This window comes from Nelumbo nucifera, chromosome 1 (genome assembly GCF_055504915.1).
Source record: "Nelumbo nucifera cultivar China Antique chromosome 1, China Antique-T2T, whole genome shotgun sequence".
NCBI classification, from domain to species: Eukaryota; Viridiplantae; Streptophyta; class Magnoliopsida; order Proteales; family Nelumbonaceae; genus Nelumbo; species Nelumbo nucifera.
This window is the reverse complement of record NC_142649.1, coordinates 166,940,959-166,955,785: the sequence shown is the minus strand read 5'-3', so window position 1 is coordinate 166,955,785 and position 14,827 is coordinate 166,940,959. Positions and strand designations below refer to the sequence as shown.

At 42.1% G+C, this 14,827-nt stretch overlaps 1 protein-coding gene across 1 annotated transcript; it reads left to right on the top strand.

The window, feature by feature from the left end:
• Nucleotides 1-10,575: 10,575 nt before the first annotated feature.
• LOC104613230 (ADP,ATP carrier protein 1, chloroplastic-like) lies at nucleotides 10,576-14,234 on the top strand. The gene is made up of 5 exons (XM_010280961.3): nucleotides 10,576-11,736; nucleotides 12,053-12,307; nucleotides 12,515-12,658; nucleotides 12,760-13,107; nucleotides 13,258-14,234. Exons 1-5 carry the CDS (start codon nucleotides 10,981-10,983, stop codon nucleotides 13,798-13,800), a joined length of 2,046 nt encoding a protein of 681 aa, XP_010279263.1. The 5' UTR covers nucleotides 10,576-10,980; the 3' UTR covers nucleotides 13,801-14,234.
• The last annotated feature ends 593 nt before the right edge of the window (nucleotides 14,235-14,827 follow it).

Here is a 14,827-nt window from a genome sequence, read left to right as displayed (position 1 = left end):
GCCAGGGCAGCCGACGACCTCGAGCTGGGATGACCCGCAGAGCAGTTCGTAGAGCGGGCCACACCTACTGAGGAGACCATCCCCGTCCCGACCTCGACGGATGATCCAGCGTGGGTACTCCAGATCGGCGCTTCTATTGAGAAGCCCCTACGGTCTCAACTGGTAAGCTTCCCAGTGTACTTTGGGCTTACCGTACCACGAAAAGGACTGCCATGGGAGAAACTCCCTTTGGCCTTACATACGACACTAAAGCAGTCATCCCAGCCGAGATTGAAGTCCCCTCGCTGAGACTAGAAACATATGAAGACAGAGCAAATGAAGACGAGCTACGTACCAACCTCGACCTGCTAGATGAAGTACGGGACCTCGCATACATCAGGACCGTGGCCTATCAACAAAGGATAGCTCGATACTATAACGCCAAGGTCAAAAAGCGAACTCTCCGCGTTGTCGGCCTGGTTCTCCGCAAGGTTATGGTGCCTGAGCCCGGCGTTGGCAAGCTTGGTCCGAACTGGGAAGGACCCTACCGAGTAAAGCGAGTACTCGGGGTAAGAACATACAAACTCGAAACCTTAGAAGGGAAACAAGTGCCTCGGGCGTGGAACATCGTCAACCTAAGACTATATTACCCGTGAACCACCGAACTGAGTGAACCACGAGTTACTCCCCTCTAGCCTTAGGACCAATTCGCCGAACTAGCGACGACCTCGACAACACGGGGTCCAGTCACCCCTCACTAGAGGCAGACTCCAGGAAAACAGTTTGGGGTGACCACGAATCACTCCCTCCAGCCTGAGGGTCAACGTGCTAGGTTAACCGAAGACCTCAGCGCTATGCATAACTCTACCACCCCGCCAGCATAAGCTTACCATCCCAAAGACCAAAGGTGTCTTTAGAAAGGACTTTCCGACTCCTAGCCTACCCCGGTATACGCTACCAGAGGCAAACGCCAACCCAAATAGCCAAGCAGGTAGGTCGGGCACGCGCCTTACTATGCCTACTCTGGCGTACATTGCTAAAATCGGATGATCACCCCTACTAAGTGCAGGAAGACAGTTCGGGGTGACAGCGGTAAAGGGTCGCTCACCTCAAGAACTAAATTCACTAACTCAACAGCTCGGATAAGGCAAACACTCCGGTAGAAGTAAATCACACAAGCACTTAACAGAATATATATATACACTTTCATTGCACAAATGCGATTTCATTACAGAATCCCAAGTACAAAGAAACAAGAAAAAGAATATAAGGAGCACACAACTATTTGGAGGGCTTATCAGCCTTACTCGGGGCCTCTTCAGGGGCCCCCTCGGGGGTGTCAGCCAGGTCGGTAGTATCGGCCTCCTCGTTGCCGCCCTCATCATCGGAGTCTGGGTCGTCCGCGGCCTGACGGGCCATGTCGTCCGTAATATTATAGGTAGTGAAGGCACTTATGTCAAGGTTGGGGTATGCGCGCCTTATCCACCACCTGCCGAGCTTGAACCCCCTACAGTAGGCCTGCGACATTACGTCGTCAAACCTAGACGACTTGACATAGTCAATGATGGCCTAGGCCTTTGCCTCCCCAAGAGCTTCGTCGAAGATCTTGGTCTTCTCCTTGATGTCAGCTTTGAGGTACTCCACCTCGTGCTCCAAGGCCTCCTTGGCTTCCTTAAGCTCCTGCACCTCGAGCAGCGAAGCCCTCTGACATGCCTTGAGACTCTCCACCTCAAGCATCAAGGCTTCCTGACCTGCTCTGAACCCGTTCACCTCGGCCTTCAGCCTATCCCTCTCGCGGGCCAGCTCCTCCTTCTCTAACAGCAGGGCTTCAATAAAGCTCTTCTGGGCGGTAGCGTCACTCTTCAGCTGGTGAATCTTGCCCTGTGCTGCCCTCAGCTCAGTGTGAGTGGCGCGAGATGACTCCTCAGCAGCCGAAGCATGCCTCAGGTGTTTGTCAGACTGGAAGGTTAGCGCATGCACGACAGTGTTCACCTGGCAGGAGGGGGTTGGTCAGTACTAAAGAAAGAAGAAAGAAAGGAGGAAGAGGTGGCTCTTAGGGTGTGAACTCACCCCCATGGCGTGGGTTACAACGCGAGCACCGAGCTGACCAGGGGAGAGTTCGGCCCAATCTACGACCTCCGCCGTGATAACCGTTCTCCTACTTCTGTCAAGGCCGATATCGGGATTCATGATGCTCTCTTCCTCCTCCTGGGTCCCCGAGCTGGATGCCGCCGTGTCTGCGACACGATGAGCCGACCCTTCGGAAGCTTCGACAGCAGCCCCAGTAGGGTTTGGGACTTCAGCGGCAGCCCCGACTAGCTCGGCGATCGACTCTGCCTTGACTGGCATTGGAGAGCTCGGGCCCCGAAATGGGGGCCTGTGGGAGCTCGGGCCCCGAAGAGGGGGCCTGCGGAAGATCGGGTTCAGGGGTAGGGGTCCTTGGGGATTCCACGCGTGCCTTCTTGGCAGCCCGCTTCTTCCTCTTCTTCATCTGATGGAGGAGCCTCGGACCAGTAATCCTCACTTCCTCCATGGGACCTGCAATAGAGCTCGGCGTCAGTAAGTTTGAAGACGCTAGGCTGATTAAGCAAAACGCTAAAGTGGAAATCGACCTACCCGGGCTCAAACTGGCCTGAATGAGCTTCCCTTCAGCAATGTAGTCCTTGTGATCGAACCTAGCTTGAGCCCATGAGTGAAAGGTTTCCCACGTCTTCCGGTTAAGAGCAACGCTGGGAGCTTGAGTGGCCACCCTCCAGTTGGTAAGGAATGGCCACTCCGTGCTGCTCTGGACTACAAAGTAGTCTCGCTTCCAGGCCGGGACCTTGCTTGGGAACTTGTGTAGCATTTTGAAACCCGGGTGAGGGGACAAATAGTAGGTCTGCCCATGCTCGGGGGGAGCGCTAGAGGCACTCTTTTTTATTAACAAGATGGAACAAAGGATGTCCGCGTCTAAGGGGAAGTTGTATTCGGAACAGAGGGAGATGGTCCCGACCAAGTTCTGAATAGAGTTGGGGTGGAGTTGGTCCAGCGTGATGCTGAAGCGCCTCAACACCTCGGGAATAAGGTGGTGGAGAGGGAGACGAAGCCCGCCAACAAGTTGTTCCCTGAAGATCACGATCTCATCTGGACCGTGCTCCCAAGGGAAGTTGCCGGTGAGAATACTATACAAGTACTCCTGAGGTAGGTTGAATTGCTAGATGAGGTGCTGAAGCCTCTCCAGCGTCATGACAGATGGACCGAACTGGTCTGGCACCCGACCTCGACGAGAGGGAGATGCCAGTTTGCCCGAGGTCACCCGGGTGACGACAGGGTCACCCGGACCCGAGGTACCCACCTTGGGTTCGTCTAAAAGACTGTCCCCGCTAGACATAGCAGGGAATGAACTGGAGAAAAGGAGAAAGGGAAGCTCAGGGACTCACCGGGAAAAAGACGCAACCAAACTAGAAGACCCGAGCTGAAGACTCCAGACGGGAGCTCAAAGTGGACAAAAGGTACTTAGTGGCGAAAGAAAGTGACCAGGGTCCCCCGCTATTTATAGCCACTGGGCCCGGACGCCAACGATCAGGATCAAAGCGATTTGACGGTCCTCAAGAAAATCGGCTACGAGACTCTCAAGGCGAAATCAGTTTAGCGCGTTTTTTAGCATCCGCGCGTAAGCTATACGCGACCCAGGTTTTCTTTCCGAACGAACCGAACGCCAGATCGGTCCGACCAACGAGTCACCCGACAAGATGGCATGAGTACTGAGCCAAATCCACCTGGCGCATCATAAACTCCCCGTGTTGGGTCCCCACCCCCAGCACGGGGAGTGGGGGGCAATTGATGACGGGAGATTTGGCCCGACCTCGTAGCCCGGGGACACGTGTATGTGACCTGGCCCAAAGAACAACTCAGTCTGACAGCACGACCGCGACTCGACGGGAGAGACACGCTGAGTCCAACGCTGACCACTCGGCGAGTTAAGCAAGTCGTCGGGGACTGACGCCTGGCCCATTTTGACCCCCACCAAGTATGGAAGGGGCTCGGAACTCTCCCTTCCCAAGGAGGGAGCACCCCGGTTCTTAGCCAAGTGCCCCGAGGAAAGAGCACCTCGGGGCAGCACCGCCCCCAGTGTAGGCACCTCGGCACCTCGGCACCTCGGTACCGGGATAAACCTGCCCCAGGCAGTCCGGTGCGTGGCAACTCGGTAAGCTGCGGGGAGCCCTGTTTGACATCCATACCTGCCGAACCCGGTGGCAGGGCTCTGATCCCTTGCCAGGCGGCGTTCTGTTTGCCGCCTCTAGGAAGCATGACACGTCTGTCAAGCCCGTACCTGGCAATGGCAATGTGTGGCAGCAACCTGCGCCTGCCACACCTGTCCTGGCAGTAACGGCTAGAGCGGTGGTGGTTATGCCAGGTATGACCAGGCTCCAACATAAAAGAGCTCCAACTCCCACAAGGAAAAGGTATTGAAGGTTAAGCACTTTCGGCACTCTTACTCTCTACTCTCTCTTTGAGATTTTCTCTAGTTCTAACTTAGCCGTCGGAGTGTTCCCACTGGGATATCTCCCCGGGAACCCTTCACTTTCTCCTTCCTCTCAGGTGCCATTCGTTCCAGCCAGAAGCCAGGTCACAGTCAGATAGGAGTGCCCAGATCGTGCATCATCAATAATAATAATAATAATAATAATAATAATAATAATAATAATAATAATAATAATAATAATAATAATAATAATAATAATAATAATAATAATAATAATAATAATAATAATAGTAATAGTAATAGTAATAGTAATAGTAATACTAATAATAATAATAATAGTAATACTACTACTACTACTACTACTACTACTACTAATAATAATAATAATAATAATAATAATAATAATAATAATAATAATAATAATAATAATAGTAATACTAATACTAATACTAATAATAATAATAATAGTAATACTAGTAATAATAATAATAATAATAATAATAATAATAATAATAATAATAATAATAATAATAATAATAATAATAATAATAATAATAATAATTTGTTATAATGCACCTCACCTCTAACCATGTATGATATTTTTATTATGAGTTAATTACTTATACCTTGGTGGACATTAAGAAACATCAAGGATACATAATTATTCCCCTCCTATAGAAGGATAGCAAATTAATAAGAGATGGAAAGGGTTAGCAAAAGAAACAAAAGATTTAGAGTTTATGACTTTTCTATTTACATAAACCAACTTAATATTAACAAAAAAGAGATCAGATATTTTTATATGTTGAACCAGAGGTCTTTCTCGCCAATTGATGTTTCCTGAGGTTCCCTTCAGCATAGATAAGATTTGCATTGCATTAGAAAAGAGGATGGCATTTAGATACCCAAAAGAAAGAAGCTTTCTCAGGCCCTTGACGATTGCCCAGGCTTCAGATTCAACTGTTGTTGTGGCCATGCAAAGTTCTCCTTCTACAATTGTAGTGGATGTTAGATGAGAAAAAACCAATAGACCCATATATTATAGAAGCAGTATGTTTTGTGCCATGCCATGAGTCTGTCCACTATTGCAAAAGTGTGGGAACTGTTATAAAATCAGGAGATTGGTTCAATGCTTGAATTTGTATCTTGAAGGAGAGCGTTTATTTTAGTGCAGAGGGGATAGTGCAGGTCAGCTCTAGAGTAGACCATATTCGAATCAGGAACAACTCTTCTAAAGAACACTTCATTTCTGACATCCCATAAACTTCTTAGGATAGTCATTATTCTGCACAGATATTTTCTTTTCAAAGGATTGGGACATACTTTGAAGTTTTGAACTTTCAAAATCAACTTATACATGCTGTTGACCAGCCCCACATAACATAAAGAGGACTTCTGTCATTGCACCATTTAGAACTGCTAATAGTGCATTTCAAAAGAATTTATAATACCAAAATTGCCCCGTTCAAAACATTGGCAAATCATTTCCTATAATTCCCATGCTTTTGAGTTTTTGTTTGGAGAGGTAGTTCGTGATTTGTGCTATTTGGGGTTCTACCAGATAGATTTGTCTACTAGATTTGACTAGTTTTGGGCTGATATCAAATGGAAGGATCTAAAAAGAAATGATTTTTGTTTCACACGGACTTTGCATGCTGTGATCTTTATTACTTAGGCCTCGTTCGCTTTTCTGTAAATTACTTATTTGGGCAATACATTTACCTATGTTCTTTTATTTTTCAGGTAAATATAACAATGACTATTTTAACCACAAAAATCCATTATTAAAAGGGATGTTTTTGTCCCATCCAAATGGTGGCAACTTTCTCCTAAGTGGAAAAGTTATTTTTCCACTTGAGAGATATATATGGTAACTGGTAAGTGATACCTAGGAAAATAAAATTTCCCTTATCGTTACATAAATCTAAAAAAAAAGAACATGAATTTCTTGATAATGGAAATTAATTCTTCCTCTCAAAATCCAAAAATGAACAGACCCTTGTTGGTATCTTAAGGCTTCCATTTTGACTCCCTAAAGTGCCTGTCAAAGAAGGCTTATTATTTTGGCCTTTTAAGGTGGTTTCCTACATTCTACGAGTGGATTTGAATATCTGAACCTTTTCATTAGTAACCCTTGTAATGGACTAGTGGTGCCGTAGATTGCTGTTAATAGGACCTGAACTCGTTTGGGGTGAGGTTCATCCTCTACTCGAGGTCACTCCGACAGGCGATCACCAAGTACATTTCAGATCGAGGACTTGGGTCGTGAGATTGCTTAATAGGATGTACATATCTTGTGGACTAAAGTTGGGGGCTATACGGGTCCTCAATATAAATACAGCCTTGAGATTTCAGGTTCAACTTCTTAAAATGCGACAATTCAATACCCAAATTTTCAAAACGTGTCAATCCAGTACCTACCATTAGCCAATTGTTGACCAGTCGTTAGGTGACATTTGAAAAAGACACAAATACCTTTCGAGTGTCATCTAATTTTCTTTGTCAACCATCCAACATTGATAAAAAATTAACAATCCCAAATCCTTGCCTCTTCTATTCAAGAAAGTTGTGGTCACGTCTTAGTGAGCATTCTAGACCCCAACTTTCTTGAATAGAAGAGGCAATGATTTAGGACTGTTAATTTTTTGTCAATGCTTGGATGGTTGATAAAGAAAATTAGATGGCACTCGAAGGGCATTTGTGTCTTTTTCAAATGCCACTTAACAACTGGTTAATAATTGGTTAATGGTAGGTATTGGATTGACACATTTTGAAAGTTCGGGTATTGAATTGTCGCACTTTAAAGTTCAGGGACCAAAGTGGCACTAGGCCCAAAGTACATGGTACTAATCGGGAGTTTTTCCAAAACTTAATGATAAGTTAAATGGTATTTTTGTCTTGTACATTAACCTTACCAACATTAACAAGGTACATATAAGTTTTTTTTTTTTAAAGTTGAGGATATATAAAAGTAGTTTTTCAAATGTACATAGTATATTTAAGTAATTTACCCTTTTATTATTTATAGTGATGAATGAACCATTAGATCAAGGTTTTTAAAATCGGATCGGGCAAAGAACCGTTATGGGGTCCGATTCCCTAGTCAAATGGTCTGAGCGTCTAGTTTGAATGGACGGTCCGCTCTGACAAAATTTAAAAAACCCAAAAGACAATCAAAACCATTCTCGAATCGAACGGTTTGATGGTTTGACCACCCGGGTCAGTGGTTCATTGACAAAATCAACGATTTTTGGCCAAATAGCGGTTTTGGGGTAAAATGGAACCAGTCAGGTAGTTTTCCGAATCCGACCGTCTGGTTTGATCCGCTTTTGAAAACATTGCATTAGACATTTTAATGAGACCCATGTGTTATTCCCAATTAGATGAATAGGTAGAGGCAAAGTGTAGTAATCAAAGGTGCAATATTCCCTAACAAACAATTAGGTATATGTTTGGCATCGATGCTGCATATACAACATCGTTTTGTGGGTTGGAAGAGAAAACGATGTTTTTTTTTTGTTTGGAGACGTTGCTGTTAGGTAGGACGTTTCCTGGGGCAACAACAACACCTTTTGTTTGGTACTAGTGCTTATCTATTTTTAACACTTTTACCCATTATAGGAAGTCCACTCCATTGCCACATCATGTCCTCTTTGGCAGCAATGAGCTCCAAATTGCGAAAATGTCGAATTCGGCGTTTCCCCGGACCACACCTTCTCAATTTCCAAGGCGTGGTTTGAGTACTGTTTTTTATGGAAAAACGGTTCCAAACATGTTACCATTTTTTGGAGCACTGATTTTTCCAATATGGCACTGATGTGTCGCCATTTTCTAGAGCAACGACATCGAATGCCAAACATCGCCTAGATTTGTTCACCACCCATGACAGGTTTAGATTGGCTTTTACCTCTTTATTAATAGAACACATTTAGGCCTGAGCCCAAGTTTGGCCCGACCATTGAGCCTAAGCCCGACTCCCATATAAGTTTGAAGTTAGGGCATGTCCGACCTAGAAATTGGTCAAGAAGAAATTTATATTTTTTTATTTAAAAATAAAATTGATTTATTAATATTAAATTATCTCAAAACCAAAAAAAAATAAAAATCTCACTATGACTTGAAAAAAAGAAAAGAGATGAAATACACTTTTTCTTATATAAAGATATTTTTATTATATGAAAACATTATTAAGCCAAGATTCATATTTAGGTTGATTTTTTTTTGAGAAAGCCTGAATGTCAACCTAAAAAAGTCAAACCTAATGTTTTGGGACCCATCCCATGGGCTTAAAAAGTCATGTCCAAACCCGAGAAATAACGAGTCAATCGGGCCAGTCCATCGGGTTACCCAGCCCATGAACAGAACTACAAACAATATAACAATGGGTAAAATACAAAAAAACTCCTTAAAGTTTTTAACAATGATAAAAACCTCCCTTATAATTTTATTTTAACAAATATTTCCCCGAACTTTTGAGAAACTCTACAAAACATCCCTTCCGTCACCTTTTCAGATGGAAATTGTTAGACTAATGCATCAGTTTTTTTCAAATACCCGTTCTACCCTTTTATAAATTATTTTACATACAAAATTACTAAAACAACCCTACTTTTACTTGACAAAAGCCTCCTTTTAATGGCCATCTTCTAATGTTTTTGTCGAGTTAATACAAGGCTAATCAATAATTTTGTTTGTAAAGTAATTTATAAAAGGGTAGAATGGGTACTTAAAAAAAACTGGTGCATCAGTCTAACGTTTTTCGTCTGAAAAGATGACGGAAAGGAGGTTTTTGTCAAGTCTCTGAAAAGTTTAGGGGAGGTATTTGTTTAAAATAAAATTATAGGAAAGACTTCTATGATTGTCAAACTTCAGTGGGAGAATTTTGTATTAAAATCTTGGGTAAAATACTTATACCTCCCTTGACGTTTTTGAAATGTACTTAAACCTCCCCTCACCTTTAAAAGTTGCAAAGACCTCCCCTCACTTTTGGTGTAAAAGTTGCTTATTGACCCCTTCTGTCAATTGACTTAATTCTAGTGGATGGAGAGTGAAACATTCCTAAACTAGTGACTACTTTTGTGTGTTTACCAGAAAAGTTAAAGTTTCATATTACCAAAATTAATTACCCTTCTAGGATTATTCTCCATCACTTGAAATAATTCCCGCTTAGTTCCTCTTTTCTAATTCTGCCGCCCAACTCAATATTCTCAAGGATTCTACAAAAAACCCTATGTGCAAACAAAGAATACCTACTTGTTGATTTCACACAATTTTTTGATTTTTTTTTGATATTTTTTAAGTTTTTAGAGGTAACTTTTTTTTTCATGCATTGAATATATTGTTAACCTAAGCTTTTTGTGTTTTATATTCTTGATTTTTCTTGATCTATTATTGTTTATATAGCAAGTAGGGCGAGTAAAAAGTATATATAGATCATACTTGAGTCTAGAATAGATCATACTTTGTTCTGTTATTGTTTATATAGGCAACTTCGCTGTTTGTTTAATACCTGGGTCTACTCGTCAAGGAAGGTCTTTGCAACATTTAAAAGTGAGTGGGAGGTTTAAGTATTTATCGAAAATGTCAAGGGAGGTTTAAATATTTTACCCAAGTTAAATTTTTTAACGTGCAACTAACAGATGGGGTCAATAAACAACTTTTACACCAAAAGTAAGGGGAGGTCTTTGCAACTTTTTAAGTTGAGGGAGATTTAAGTACATTTAAGAAATGTTAGGGGAGGTTTAAATATTTTACCCTAAAATCTTTCTATATCATTTGATCATTTCACGGGACCTGTAGCCATGGTTGCAAATCCTCTTACTTTCCATGAAGTCGAACTTAAAACAAATTCCAATCTAACGGTTTTAGATTTTGGTCAAAGTCTTGTGGTGATGTCCCCATCATCTTAGGTTAGCAATCGCCATGCCTACCGTTGCTGTCACCTATCAATGTCGCATAATATCAGTGAGGACCGTGGAGAGCTGGCCCGTTGGGGAGATCGTCCAGAGAGAGCGAGACACCACCGTTGATAGAAGAAGGAAAAATGTGGTGTCGAACACGTGGCAAGAACCTTGTCGTGATATTCAGTAAAAAAAACTTGGTGAACGTAGCCGCCACCATGGCCCAGCTCCTAATCAAGAAAGAGAACTACGGCGGAGGCGGAACAGGAACTGCGGAAGAGGAGAGAGAAAAAAGGGCGCTTGTTTCATCGTCTTTTTCCTGTTTTCCTGTTTTCCTCCATTCCGACATTTGTTTTATTGTTTGGTAGTGGATAGTGATTCATAAGACGATTTTAATTAAAAATGGGAAAGATCAGCATTGTTACAGTTCTGATGAATTAGGGTTTCTCTTAACTCTTCACATGTCTACCATGTTTCCTGAAAAATGACGAGATGATGATTGCAGAAAAATGGGGGTGATTATTGTTCGGATAGCATCGATGATAGGAAGAGTATAGAGAGAGAAAGAGATGTGGAGCTGCATGTGAAATTAGCAAGTTAAAAGGGTTTTGCTTTTCTCTGTCTTTGTAGGAAGTCATGGAAGCACTTCTAAGAACTCCTCCTCTCCCTTCTCTTCCCAAACTTGATATCAACAACTCGAGAAGATTAACCCTAAGGCTCAACACCAGCAACCGCGGCGAGATCAGAGCTATCTCCTCCATTCAATTCAACAAACTCTCCACTTCTACCGGTTTCAGACTTCCTAATCTCCAAGGTGTTTCCTTGAAATCCAGGACTTCTTTGATTCGTTGTTCAGCGGCAGCCGATGCCTCTGCTTTCGTTTCCGATAACAGTGCGCCCAAGGTTCCCTCCAAATTCTTAGGCGTGGAAATTAGCACACTGAAAAAGGTGATCCCCTTGGGGATTATGTTCTTCTGCATTCTCTTCAATTACACCATCCTTCGAGACACGAAGGATGTGCTCGTCGTTACAGCTAAGGGAAGCAGTGCCGAGATTATCCCGTTCTTGAAGACTTGGGTGAATTTGCCTATTGCTATTGGTTTCATGATTGTTTACAACAAGCTGTCCAACGTTCTGTCAAAGGAATCGCTTTTCTACGCTTGCATGTTTCCCTTCATTGCGTTCTTTGGGGCCTTCGCATTTCTTCTGTATCCGAACATTAATTTAATCCATCCGACCGGATTGGCTGACCGGCTTTTGGAGATTCTTGGATCCAACTTCCTTGGCCCTATTGCCATCCTGCGGATATGGACTTTTTGCATCTTCTATGTCATGTCTGAGCTTTGGGGAAGTGTCGTCGTTTCGTTGCTCTTCTGGGGTTATGCTAATCAGGTGAGAGTCTGACTGTTCAACTGAATTTGTGCTATCATAGTCCTTTTTGAGTAGTTAATTCAACTTTAACCAGCTGTTTTGCCTAAGAACGATTACTAGTATCATCGCAATATATATATTAGTGTGTCTTACCTTCAGTACCGCCTTTCCTTTTCAATCAAGTTTTCCTTTTTCTGTCTTTGACTGCACATTATCTTTTCTCTTCTATTCATTTCTTCCCCTTATTTTTAGTTGTTACAGACTCTTAGATAGATGGGTATCTTTTGTTTATTTTGTTTATGTGAAGTTGAGTATTTCTGAACTTTTGTGTCTGTAGATCACTTCTGTGGATGAAGCATCTCAATTCTATCCATTTTTCGGGCTTGGAGCAAATGTTGCTCTTGTTTTTTCAGGCCGAACAGTGAAATATTTCTCCAACCTTCGGAAGAATTTAGGACCTGGAGTCGATGGATGGGCTGTATCTCTCAAAGGGATGATGAGTATTGTTGTGGCATCGGGGCTTCTTATATGTGCAACCTACTGGGCAATGAACAGGTATATCAAGACAGAAACAGGGCGGAAGAAGAAGAAGGTAATTTTATATGTCAGATTTTTTAATCCTTGAGGTCTGTTTTAATTACTTGGTGTAATGGTAAAATCTTGGGCTGTCAGGTGTAATTTTAATTACTTGGTGTAATTTTATATTCAGTCCACCCCTTCCAAGACACTAGATAGCTGGGACCAACATTAGGCCTTTATTTGATCGTTTTAAGAGAGAATGCTATATCATGCTTTTCAGGAAAAATCAAGAATGGGGACAGTGGAGAGTATGAAATTCTTGTTATCTTCAAGGTACATAAGAGATCTTGCAACGTTGGTGGTTGCATATGGGATAAGTATCAATCTTGTTGAAGTCACCTGGAAATCTAAGATAAAAGCTCAGGTAAATCAAAGCCATTTCCTATTTCCCTTCTCTCTGCTTTTGCTTTGTTTTCTTTTCTATATGTGGTAGTTTTGCTAAGGTTTCCTCCACAAATTTGGCAGTTTCCTAGCCCAAATGAGTACTCCTCTTTCATGGGTGATTTCTCAACATGCACTGGAGTTGCTACATTCACAATGATGCTTCTAAGTCGATTCATCTTCCGCAAATTTGGATGGGGTGTAGCGGCTGCAATTACACCAGCAGTTTTACTTGTGACTGGAGTTGGGTTTTTCTCTCTGATTTTATTCAGTGATCAGTTGGCTCCACTGTTTGTGAAACTTGGTTTGACTCCACTTCTTGCAGCAGTGTATGTTGGAGCTGTACAAAACATCTTTAGCAAGAGTGCTAAGTACAGCTTATTTGATCCTTGTAAAGAGATGGCCTACATTCCTTTGGATGAAGAGACAAAGGTATGCTTAACTTCCTTTTCTAGCAAACTAGGATTGGTAGATAGAGACCTTCAAACTATGTACAGATAAAAATGAAGCATTAACACTGTAGACCATATTCAAGATATGAAATTTTATATTACTGATGGACTGGTTCTCAATGCCTGCCAGGTCAAAGGAAAAGCAGCAATTGACGTGGTTTGCAATCCCTTAGGGAAATCAGGGGGAGCATTGATTCAACAGTTCCTTATTTTAACCTTTGGCTCCCTTTCGAATTCAACACCTTATCTAGGAGGGATATTGCTTATTATTGTATTAGCTTGGTTGGCTGCTGCTAGATCTTTGGACCGTCAATTCACCCCAATGGCAAAGAAGGATCTTAGAGACAAACTCATTGAGGGTAAGATTTCTGCCATAAACTCAAGGGTTTCTGGAAAGCTTCAACCAAAGCAGGGCATCAGATATCGTTTTGTTAGCACCTTGAATACAATGGGATTCATTGAGGGTAAATATGTTCCCTTGGTTGAAGACATCTCTTCTAGTGGAGGGCTTCATCATCTCACAGTGAGAAAGCTTGACAGAGAAAATCAAGCTGAGGAACTAGTTGGAGCAGCTGTAAAGCCAGCACCTGTTAGTGGAGAGGAGGGTGATAATCCTGAAGGAAATGGCCATGTGCCACCAAATGAGAATGGAACTTCCAAAAAAGCTCTATGAGCTACTTATTTTAGGGCAAGTTGGTTTTGCATTACAGATAAAAAAAGTTGGTTTTGTATTCAACAAACGCACAGAAATTATCAGGGGAAGAACCATAACACTCATTGGTTACTGAAGAAATGTTTGCCTGATGATCAGTAAGAACTGAATAGAAGTGATGATCACGTAACATTGGTGATCACTGTGATTATGTTGATGCTGAAGAAGGCAATGATGATGATGAAAATGGAAAATCACAGCACCTGTAGTCCAGACAGAAAATAAATGCCGCATATGCTGAGGTATTAATGAAATATCTTATGTATGTTGGCACTCTGTTGCTAGCAGAAATTGGTTTGTTTCTGCTAGCTGTTTGTAGCTATGCCCATGTAGTTGTCCCACTTTTTTGGCATTTCATTATCTTATTAAATGTTACTTGCTTGTCTTGTTTTCCATTATTGCCATCTTGAAAATTTATTTATGTGGTGAATGGGAGAAGATGAACAAAACGAGGATCTGTTTGTAAATTGAAGGTCAAGAATTGCTTGAGTTGAATAAGATTTTGTGCAGAAATGAAAAAAGAGATGTAAAGCCCAAAATATTGGCACTTAGCTACATAACATATTGAATTTGAAAATAAATCAGGGTATACCTCAATTTGATTTAATCAGGTAAAACCTATATCTGAGCTCGAAAAAAACTGGTAGCTGTATTAGGTATATACCCAAAATTGGATTTGATTAGATTCTGGTGTAGAACATCATCCAACAAGGAAAAGGAAAAAAGAATAGCTAGTGTCAAATGATGCTTACCACTTCAGGAAGTGATTAGCTTCAGCATCTTTCAACTTGTTCGATAGATTATATTGTATATCGGATAGACAAGAGATTCAAGATAAAGTGTTGAGAGATTCAGAATGATGGAGACAAGCAGCAACAGCTTTCACCTTCTCCTTTAGGACTCAAAGAAGATCTAGTCATTTAAAATCACGTAAATAATGTGTATCAATTGGGATTTTAATCAGATTGGGTCAACATGTAGTTGCATT